This window comes from Rhinopithecus bieti, unplaced genomic scaffold, assembly GCF_001698545.2.
Source record: "Rhinopithecus bieti isolate Rb0 unplaced genomic scaffold, ASM169854v2 scaffold_54685, whole genome shotgun sequence".
NCBI lineage: Eukaryota > Metazoa > Chordata > Mammalia > Primates > Cercopithecidae > Rhinopithecus > Rhinopithecus bieti.
In genome coordinates, this window is record NW_016821510.1 from 68,388 (window position 1) to 80,614 (window position 12,227).

The following is a 12,227-nucleotide window of genomic DNA, read 5'->3' on the forward strand; positions in this document are numbered from 1 at the left end:
AAAAAAAAAAAAAAAAAAAAAAAAAGCAGATAATAGGCTGGTGCAGTGGCTCAGGCCTGTGATCCCAGCACTTCGGAAGGCCGAGGCAGGTGGATCACATGAGGTCAGGAGTTCGAAACCAGCATGGCCAATACAGTGAAACCCTGTATCCACTAGAAATGCAAAAACTAGCCAGGTGTGATGATGCACACCTATAATCCCAGCTACTCAGGTGGCTGCACCAGGAGAATCACTGGAACCCAGGAGGTGAAGGTTGTAGGTAATCGAGATCACACCACTGTTCTCCAGCTTGGGAGACAGAGCAAGACTCCATCTCAAAAAACAAACAACAACAACAACAACAAAAAAGATAATAATAAAACTGTCTTTTGGTTCGTTTTCTTAGGAGTTAATATAGTATTTGTATAACTACCTTCCATTTGACCTGTTTGCTCTAGGCAGGAACCAAAGATTGTTAATTATTGATTTCATCTTGTTTTACTTGATATTTAAGACACCAGTGAGAACTTACACTTCTTTTTTCTTCTTCTTCTGAGTCAGAATCTCCCTCTGTTACCCAAGCTGGAGTACAGTGGCAGGATCATAGTCCACTGCAACCTTGAGTGCCTGGGCTCAAGCATTCCTCCTGCCTCAGTTTCTCAAGTATTTGGAACTATAGGGATGCACCACCACGCCAGCTAATTTTTTAAATTTTTTGTAGAGTTGGAGTTTCCATATGCTGCACAGAGAACTCCTACTCTCAAAAGATCCTCCCACCTTGGCCTCCCAAAGTACTAGGACTACAGGCATGAGCCATCACATCCAGCCTGCAGGAGGAGTGCTTGAAGGTCAGATGCTACCTAGAGCTTTGGCTCATGTCCATCCCAAGGTGAATCTACTCAGTTTGTCGTTATTACCTCTTCCTGAATGGGTCATTGAAATGGATATCTAAGGCAGCTAGCAGAATTGTCACATTCTTCCTGAACTGTAGAGTAAGGGACATTATTATAGTGGGACCAAGAGGAAGCCTCTGCAATTCTCCACTACTGGCAACACAATGTATAAAATATAATAACCGCATTCCCTAAGGAATGGAATTGGTCACTGCCATGACAAAACACTTGCAAGTTACAGAGGATGGTAGTCCTTTCTATAAGCCAATTCACTTAACCTATCTGGCCTCTGCCGAAACCAGATCGGTTATAAAATAAATACAGACTACCATAAACTTAAATCAACACTCACAAATGCTGTCTGGGATATGCTATCTTCACTGAGCAGAGCATAGCTTCTGGTACTTTTTATAGGGCTCGTGATTTGGTGAATGTTTCTTAATCTACACCCAGTAAGAGGGAAAATCAAACAATTTGCCTTGTATTAAGAATAATAGCACTGCTTCACTGTTTTATGTCAGAGCTATGTCACTTCTGTTCTCGGTTTAATTTACTTTTCTTTTTTTAAATCATCGACCTAATTTAATATATTAATAATATGAAGACTGGGCCCTGTGGCACATGACTGTAATCCCAGCACTTCTGGAGGTCGACATGGGTAGATCACTTGAGCCCACGAGTTTGAGACCAGCCTGGGAAACATGGTGAAATCCTAGCCCTCCAGAAAATACAAAAATTAGCCCAGTGTGGTGGTGCGCTCCTGCTTTCCCAGCTGCTAGCAATGTGGAGGTGGGAGAATCACTTGAGCCCAGATGGTTGAGGCTGTAATGAACTGTGATCCCGCCACTGCACTCCAGCCTCAAGGACACAATGAGAACCTGTTCAAAATAATAACAATAATAATAATATATTAGTTGGTACAATAATGAGGAAATGACAAGTTTCTTAAATACAATAAAATACCCTAATGTTGAATGGAAGGAAAATATCATAAGAAAAGAAATAAACCTGAGGAGATTCAGAGACCTACAATATAGGTGATGTTTTAAAGCGTTCAGTGTCCCCAGTCCACATGTCCAAACAGTCTTTTCTAAAGTAAACAGTATGTTGCTGTCTCCATATATTTCCCATCACTACAAAAGAGACACAATGTTTTGGGGGCCTGCTGGGATTTTGGAGCCAACATATTCCACATTTGAAAATATTGCTCTGACTCATTAACGAAACTTCCAAAGGCTACTGGTCTAAAATGGAACCTAGAACAAAAGAGGGCTCTACATCAGATACAGGTTTTAGTCCAAGCTGCTCCGGCCACTGTACCAGATGATACAGCAGAATTCAAAGCTGCTAGAGGCATGCACAGTGGGCATTATAGCACTCTGTGCATATCACTAACAAGCCTGTAGGAGAGGGGAGAGCAAATTCCTATGGAATTAGTGCAAGACCATTCCCTCTTCAGCAGAGGAGTATCTTCTGTCTGATAAACAAAACAGCAAGTGCAGAACATTAATCCAAGCATACAGTCCCTCTACGCACAAGCCCCTAGAAGCACAAAACCCTGTACAACTGTGCAAGTCAGATGCTCAAAAGCAGCCATGACTGGAGGGCATTGGCACATCTCAGTGGCACAAGTGGTGGTATTGGACACAAACACGTGCTTTCTTAGATTCCCCTCACTCTCTCCTATTCCTCTGGTCAACACCTTGCCTGTTCCAGATCATCCTTCCATTTGGGACTTGAATGCATCACCACACTGTGGGCATGAGATCTGACCTTCATAACCTCCACCAAAGGACTGGATGATGAAAGGCAGAACAGCAGAGATGATAGTTCTGTCTCTGGTAAACGATGGCCAATGGGAAATCAAAGACAGAAGACAGTTGAACAGATACATTCTCCATTCTCCCTTCTCACTCTCTCATCCCTGGACTAATGCAGGCTGTGGTTTCCCCTTGTAACCCTTCTGGAAAAGTGCTGGAGCCAAGTGCACGCATCTGATGACCACCATGCTGTCTCTCTCACCTCACTGTGAAGTGGTTGCCAGCAGAGTCACACCACACATCACCACACATTGTTTCACGTTTGTTCCTGTCTCAATTTCCATATGTCCCTGCCATTTTTGTCTTGAACTTGACTTCTAAATAAATGTCATCACCTTAATAACAGGTAATACATTAAAAAATATTTTAGTAAAGTAGCTGGTTACTAACTCAATTATTTGAAATGAAATGCCATTTTTGTTTAAATAATGATCAACTAGAAAATATAATACAAATATATAATTCACAATAGAAAAAATACTTATGCAAATAGACCAAAGTCATTTATACACTTTCTAAAAATATTGTAATAGGTGCCATCTAATTTTGATGTGCTACCTTGTCTTCAATTTGGACACCTGATACAGCTGCATTGACTATATTATTGTGATATTTCCCCTAAAATTGTGGAATAGCCAAACTTTTCCTTTGAGGAAGGATTCTGCTTACGTAAGGCTGTAACCTTAACCTGAGACCAGAAGAGGGGAGTTCATGCAATTGCACATTTTGTGATGAGTTTCCTTTTCATTGGTTTACCACATCAACTTATCCATTTTATCCACCCATTTATTTGTTCATTAAAATATCATTTATGACCATCTATTCTTGGTGCTGGATTCTAGGTCCTGGGAGCTAGAATCTCTTTTTTTACAGTTCTTACATTGTACTGAGGAAGATACATGAGTTTAAAAAAAACATAAATCAGGTGTGGGGATAATTTATCTTAAGGTTTAATTGACATTGTTAAAATTTCCTAACACAAAAAATTAATAAAGTTATGTAGAATTTAGCTGTGAACAAGACTGTACATTACCATCTGATAATAGAACTTCCTATTAATATGTCAACACACTTTCATTTCTTCATTGACAACAAAATTATAACTCCAAAATACATCCTATAAATAAAACACAGATTTCATAGATGCCATTTTACATTTACAAAAGTTTCAATGAATTATTTTCATAATTTCTATACTATTTTACACTGATAATTTTTTTTTTAGAAAAGGAAGATTTGGATTCTTTTATCTGAAGTTTAGAAGGAATTTTTTGAATGGAAGATAAGGATATAATTAGCAATTCAGGGGTGTAAAAGTGCTTTAGAAAAAATACTAAAATAATTTACATCAGCAAGACTCTATCTCAAAAACAACAACAACAACAAAAAACAGCAACAAAAAAAGAAGATAATACAACTCTCTTTGGTCATTTTTCTTAGGAGTTAATATACTATTTGTGTAACTACTTTCCATTTTACCTGTTTGCTATAGGCAGGAACCAAAGGTTGTTAATTATTGACTTGATATTGTTTTACTTGATATTTAAGACACCAGTGAGAACTTACACTTCTTTTTTTTTCTTCTTCTGAGACAGAGTCTCCCTCGGTTACCCAAGTTGGAGTACAGAGGCGGGATCATAGCCCACTGCAGCTTTGCATGCCTGGGCTCCAGCAATCCTCCTGCCTCAGCTTCCCAAGTATTTGGAACTATGGGCATGCACAATCACACCAGCTAATTTAAAAAAAATTTTTTGTAGAGACGGGGTTTCCATATGCTGCACAGGGAACTACTGCTCTCAAATGATCTTCTCATCTTGGCCTCGCAAAGTACTAGGACTACAGGCATGAGCCATCACATCCAGCCTGCAGTGGGAGTTTTGAAGGTCAGATGCTACCTAGAGCTTCGGCTCATGCCCATCCCAAGGTGGATCTAATCCGTTTGTAGTTATTACAACTTCCTAATGTGTAATTGAAATGGATATGTATGGCAGCTGGCAGAACTGTCACATTCTTCCTGAATTGTAGAGTAAGGAACATTATTATAGCAGGACCAAGGGAAAGCCTTTGAAATTCTCCTCTACTGGCAACACAATGTATAAAATATAATAACTGCATTCTCTAAGGAATTGGAATTGGTCACTGCCGTGACAAAACACTTGAAAGTTACAGAGGATGATAGTCCTTTCTATAACCCGATTCACTTAACCTATCTGGCCTCCATCAAAACCAGATGGGTTATAGAATGAATGCAGACTACCATAAACTTAAATCAGCACTCACCAATGCTTTCCAGGATATGCTATCTTCATGGAGCAGAGCAGAGCTTCTGGCACTTTATACGGCGCTCGTGATTTGTTGAACATTTCTTAATCTACACCCATTAAGAGGGAAAATCAAAACAATTTGCCTTGTGTTTAGAATAATAACACTGCTTCACTGTTTTATGTCAGAGCTATGTCACTTCTATTCTCAGTTTAACTTGCATTTTTTAAAACATCGTGCTAATTTAATATATTAATATTACATCCCAGGCTCTGTGGCACATGACTAATCACAGCACTTTAGGAGACTGACAGGAGCAGATCACTCAAGTCCAGGAGTCTGAGACCAGCCACACAAACATGGTGAAATCATATCCCTCCAGGAAACACAAAAATTAGTCAGGCGTGGTGTTGTGCCCCTGCAGTCTCAGCTGCTAGCAATGCAGGGGCAGGAGAATCACTTGAGCCCAGAAGGTTGAGGCTGCAGTGAGCTGTGATCCTGCCACTGTACCCCAGCCTCAGGGACAGAATGAGAACCTGTTCAAAATAATAACAACAATAATAATATATTACTTGGTACAATAATCAGGAAATGGAAAGTTTCTTAAATATAGTAAAATATCCTAAAGTTGAATGGAAGTAAAATACCAAAAGAAAAGAAATAAACTTGAGAAGATTCAGGGACTTACCACATAGGTGATGTTTTAAAGCCTTCAGTGGCCCTAGTCCACATGTCAAAACAACCTTTGTTAAAGTAACGGCATTTTGCTCCCCCTATATATTTCCTATCACTACAAAAGAGACACAATATTTTGGGGGCCTATTGGGATTTTGGAGCCAACATATTCCACATTTGAGAATATTGCTCTGACTCATTAATGAAGTTTCCAAAGGCTACTGGTCTCAAGTGGAACCCAGAACAAAAGAGGGCTCTACAGCAGATATGGGCTGTGGTCCAAGCTGCTCTGGCCACTGTGCCAGGTGATCCAACACAAGTCAAAGCTGCTAGAGGCATGCACAGTGGGCATTATAGGACTCTGTTCATGTCACTGACAAGCCTGTAGGAGAGGGGAGAATAAATCTCTGTGGAATTATTGCAAGACCATTCCCTCTTCAGCAGAGGAGTAACCTCTGTCTGACAAACTAAACAGCAAGTGCAGAAAATTAATCCAAGCATAGAATACCTCTAAGTACAAGCCCCTATAAGCACAAAACCCTGTACAACTATGCAAGTCATATGCTCATAAAGTCAGCCATGACTGGAAGGCATGAGCACATCTCAGTGGCACAAGGAGGGGGCGGTATTGGACAAAAACATGTGATTTCTCAGGTTCCATTCACTGTCTCCTATTCCCCTGGCTAGTACCTGGCCTGATCCAGATCATCCTTCCATTTGGGACTGGAATGTATTACCACACTGTGGGCATGAGGTCTGACTTTCACAACCTCCACCAAGGGACAAGTGATGTAAGACAAAACAGCAGAGCACCTCACTGTGAAGTAGCTGGTTACTAACTCAGTTTTTTGAAATGAAATGCCATTTTTGTTTATATAATAATCAACTAGAATATATCATATTACAAATATATAATTCACAATAGAAAAAAATACATATGCAAATAGACCAAAGTCTTCTATATGCTTTTTAAAAGTATTGTAATAGGTGCCACCTAATTTTGATGTTCTACCTTGTCTCCAATTCAGACACCTGATACAGCTGCATCAAGACTATATTATTGTGATATTTCCCCTAAAATTGTGGAATAGCCAAACTTTTCCTCTGAGGAAGGATTCTTCTTGGATAAGCCGGTAAACTTAAACTGAGACCAGAACAGGGGAATTCATGCAACGCAGATTTTGTGATGAGTTTCCTATTCATTGGTTTACCACATCAACTTATCCATTTTATCCACCCATTTATTTGTTCATTAAAATATTATTTTTGACCATCTATTCTTGTTGCTGGGTTCTAGTTCATGGGAGTCAACAGAAAGCAAGAGAGATATGATCTCACTGTTTACGGTTCTGACATTGTACTGAGGGAGATATATGATTAAAAAATACATAAATCAGGTGTGGGGATGATTTATTTTAAGGTTTAAATAAGATCGTTAAAATTTTATAACACCAAGAATTAATACAGTCATATAGAATTTAGCTGTGACCAAGACTGTACATTTCTTTCTTATAATAGAACTTCCTAGTAATGAATATGTCAACACACTTTCATCACTGACAACAAAATTACAATGTTAAGGCACATCCCATAATTAATACATAGATTTTATAGATACTGTTTTAACATTTACAAAAACTTTCACTGAATTATTTTCCATAATTTCTATAGCATTTTTACATTGATAGGTTTTTTTTTTTTTTTTTTGTTTTTTTTTTTTTTTTTTTAGAAAAGAGAAGATTTGAGTTCTCTAAAGTTTAGAAGGAATTTTATAAATAGAAGGTAAGGATATAATTAGCAATTCAGGGGCTTAAAAGTGCTTTAGAAAAAACATGAAAAATAATTTACATCAGAGCTCAATTTCAAAACAAGATATTCTTTAATTCAAACCCTGGAAGAAATGACTTTTGTAATAGCATACGTAAGCTGATAATAACGATCAAGATCATGATCATGATTTTTCATCCCTCTTATAGAATATCTTTTTTCTAAGCTATTCACATACTTGTATGAAATCAAATATTCCTCAGTACAGTTTACGGGAGATATAGAAAAAATTTACTCTGCATATGCTTGTAACTTAAATTTTATTGTGTGCAATGTTTTCTAACAATTCTGTTTGCTTTTTACTAAACATAAAATAGGAATTCATAATGAAATAAAACCCCAATGATAGATCCTCATTATTTATTTAGAATTGAATGTCTTTACCATTCAAAAAGTTAGAGGTTCAAACAATGAATTTTAAACGCTCTGTGGTATATTTGTGTGGTTCAAATGACAATAGAAAACAGCAGTATTTTTCCTGAGATAAGCTGTTAGTTCTTAATAATTATAAGCAGCCATCATAAATTCTACAAGTGAAACATAAAATACATGTATGAAATAAATCTCTTCCTAATTCTGAGAAATTTTTGTCATATTTTATATAATTTGGCAGTTTGTGTGAAAAAACAAAAAAGAGTATGTTATTGTCAATGTTCTTAAGTTTTTCATATCCACATAAACACACACACATATATACACACACACACATACACACACACACACACACATTTTTAGAATAACTTTAGGTAAAAGACTTTTCTAGGTATATGTTTGGAAATTACTCATACACATACATTAGAGAAAACACGGTAAGAAATAGAAAATGTTTCATACACCACCAGTTTGTTTTCTGCTAGAAGACACACAATGCCCCTCTCGTGAATCTATGGAGATAAAGGCTTCTGTCCTTTCACCCAGTACCTCACTTGCAGCAAAACTGAAAGAAAAGTCTGCTTTAGCTTCTTGTTTCCCCAAATCAGTATGAATGGGTGGGCTGAAGGATAGCTGAATGTAATAGCTTGGCAGAACATGAAGACAGGTTTGTTATCCAGACTCTCAAAACTAAAAGCTGATATGATTAGGAACACAAAGTAAATGGCACATAGCAAGAGGAAAGAGATCACAGTTTGCAAAGCTTTTATGTGGACCTTGCTGCTGGGATCCTGAGATCCTTTGCCATGAAGCTGCATCTTCTTCAGATGTTTAAACAGAGAAGAGATTAACAGCAGAAAAGATATCAGGGTCAGAGTGAAGGGTACTAAGTTTACTAGCGTGGTTACAGTTGCATCTGAAAGGTACATTGCACTCCTCAATTTGATTTTCCAAGTCATGTTTCCTTTATATTCTTTTGTCCGTACAATCTGATTTATGTTTACCACAAAAAGATGATAAGCCAAAAATAGCAAAGGCCCCAACAGCATCACCAGAATGACACTCTTAACTCTCCTCTTTAAGTGAAGAAAATAAGATTGGAGAAATTGGCAATCTTGAGCAAATAAAATATGCTGAGGCTAGTAGCAAGCCAGTTGCTGAAATGGCTGGTTACTACCCAGAGGTTATAAGCAGTAGGTCTTATGTCTATACTATAAAAAGCTAGATTCAACACATTTGAAATCCAATTTAATAAAAATGCCCAGAGCAAACCAACTCTGGAAACTGCCAGAGCAGTGAGAATTTGGTCAGCAAAGGAGATCTTTTGTCTCTTGACCCACTCAATGCAATTTACCAACGCTATGAAGCCATTAGCAAAATTTCCAATAACAAATATAACCACTACTAGAATGGAAAAAATGATGGGTAGAAAAGTTATCATGTCTGAACAGACAAAAAGAAATTTTTTAAATCCTGGTATTGTGTCCGGAGTTGGTTCCTGCATGTCGGTTCATGGTCTGGCTGACTTCAAGAATGGAGCCTCGGAGCTTCACAGTGAGTGTTACAGCCCTTCAAGATGGCATGGACCCAAAGAGTGAGCAGTAGGAAGGTTTATCTTGAGGAGCCAAAGGACAAAGCTTCCACAACATGGGAGGGGACCTGAGCAGGTTGTTGCTGTGGGCTGGGGTGACCAGGTTTATTCCCTTATTTGTCCCCTCCCAGGTTCCATTGTTGTCCTATCAGAGTGTCCTTTTTACAATCCTTCCTGCGATTGGCTACTTTTAGGATCCTGCTGATTGGTGTGTTTTACAGAGCGCTGATTGGTGCATTTTACAGAGCAATGTTTGGTGCTTTTTACAGAGCACTGATTGTTGCATTACAAGCCTCTGGCTAGCTACAGAGTGCTGATTGGTGGGTTTTTAAATAGTGCTGATTGGTGCATTTCACAATCCTCTTGCAAGCTAGAGAAAAGTTGTCCAATTCCCCACTCAACCCAAGAAGTCCAGCTGGCTTCACCTCTCAATGTAATATCACTGGTTGTGATTGCTTGAATGTCCTGACCTTAAATTTTATGCAAACCTAATTTGTGAATGTGCTGGGTCATTCTTTTTACTTTTTTGTTTTTTTGTNCGCCCGGCCCATTCTTTTTACTTTTAAATGCTGTGACCAGTGTCAAGCCAGAAATCACTATGGCATGTTAATTGATGAGTTCAATCATCTCTTTATGGAAAACATTCTTATTTTCAAACAACTCAAATTAACTATTTCATTCATGGTCTGTTCTTGTTATAGACTGGAATTATTCATACTGAAATTGATGGGAAACCTGAATCCTCATTTGTTAGTACACGAATAAGAACAAATTCACTTTCAGTGTTTACAATTTTCTTCGTGTAACCTCTCCATCATTTGTTTTAGAGACTTCAGTTGTTAGAGAAGTTTTATAACCCGGTACAGAGATCATATAGTAAATGTTTAAATCCTTAAAGGAAGCTTGGTCATAACTAAGACCATCACCAATATGGACTTTTTAAAATGCCAGATTTAAATACACAGAATCCAAACTGCTTTTATCAAAAGCAGCTAAGGTTTTCTTGAGAACCACCGTCAGGCCAATACTCCATAAGATCTGCCTCCTGCTAATACTTTTGTATAATTTCATTATTCACAAGCTCATAAATATGCACACAAATACACACACGTGCACACCACTTATGAATGGAACAAATTATTTTCTCATTATTTTCAAAATAAAAAATGAGTTTCCAAGAGATTGTCCAGATGAAATTAGTCCTATTTTCCCACTCAGGGTTTTCAGCCCATGAATAATATTTATTTATCAAACATATTTCCGATTCTTAGGACTTTGGTAAAGTTTCTCTCAAGTCAAATGTTTAAATATTTATTATTAGATAAAATATTTATCAATTTTCTAAGAATTCCTGAGTACCAGACGCTTTGATATATAATCTTGCGGTATCCTCCTATCACAGGAAGACTGACTACCTTGCTCCTGAACTTCAAATCGATCATTTAACTTGCTTTGATAAGCAGAAAATTACTACACTTTGCATAGAGCTTTGAGATGGCTTCCATGCTGGGGATTCTTCCTCTTCCCGTTTACCATGAGAATATCGCCTGGTTAGTACACTGTTCCCAGACACAGAATGAGAAACTAATGAAGTCAGATTGCCATCACCTGATTCAGACTAATTTGGCAAAACTCTATCTCCAAGATGCAGAATTTGGCCCATCTCAAATCTCCAGAGCCATCCACCATACCCAGCTTAGAAAAATGAAATCAGTGCTGACAGCAGGGAAGTCCAAGGAGGGTACATCACTAAGTCAAGAAATCAAGACCAACCTGGCCAACATGGTGAAGCCCTGTCTCTACTAAAAATACAAAAATTAACTGAGCGTGGTGCTGTGCACCTGTAGTTCCAGCTGCTAGGGAGGCCGAGGCAGGAGAATCACTTGAACCTGGGAGGCAGAGGTTGCAGTGAGCCAAGATCACCCCACTGCACTCCAGCCTGGATAACAGAATGAGACGCCATCTCAAAAAACAAACAAACAAACAAATGAAATCCAAAGACATGCGAGACATATATGTCTAATGTAGTTTTGGAGGGTTTCTCCTGCAGAAAAACATAACTGATAAAAGAACTCTGCTAAACCAAGAGTGTGGGAAATATGTACAACCTTGTTGTGTCAGGAATTCAGGAGCCAAAAGAAAAAATGGATGGGGAATGGCAAAGGTTTTTCCTGTGAGGTGGATAATTAAGGCTGGAAGAAATCCTTTGGAAAGATCTGGTCTTGGAATAACATCATCTCAAATTTCCTCATGTTGCAACTAAATAAGAAAGTTCCCATTTCAACTAAGAGCTGTATAAGAATGTATACAAATAGTTGATATTTACCCTTAGTATAGAATGAGACAAGTAATAGTAATTTCTATGAGACATTTCTCCTAATTATAAATTTGTATATTAAAGTTATAAGTCACACTTAGAAATAAACCAATTTAAAAATGGGAAATTCAACAATATATCATAAACACTCAAGTAACCATGATGCAGGGCAAGAGAAGGAATATGGAAAACAGTCTAGTTCCATCTCCATGCCACTTTCCTGACATGAAATGGTAATGATTTTCTTCTTTTTGTAATACTTTTGTCAAAGAAGAGAATAAAAGAAAGGCTAGGCATCCCCCTGCAACTTGGAAGAAACTAGAAATTGATTTGATGTGAATAGTTTTTTTTTTGGATAGTAGCATGTCTGTTTCTGGGTCATCATCACAAACTTTCCTCACAGGGAAATTCATTTAGCAGTACTGGATCTCAAAATTTCATACAATTATTAAAATACAGTATCTCAACCACAGCTACACCATTCTATTCCA

General features: G+C 37.8%; 1 protein-coding gene across 1 annotated transcript; it reads right to left on the minus strand.

Annotated features, from left to right (window-relative positions):
- Nucleotides 1–7,309: 7,309 nt before the first annotated feature.
- On the minus strand, nt 7,310–9,269 carry LOC108520847 (taste receptor type 2 member 31-like). Its single transcript, XM_017860392.1, is given in 2 exon segments — nt 7,310–8,921; nt 8,924–9,269. Coding segments are annotated over 2 exon segments (927 nt in total). The 3' UTR covers nt 7,310–8,340.
- Nucleotides 9,270–12,227: the final 2,958 nt, after the last annotated feature.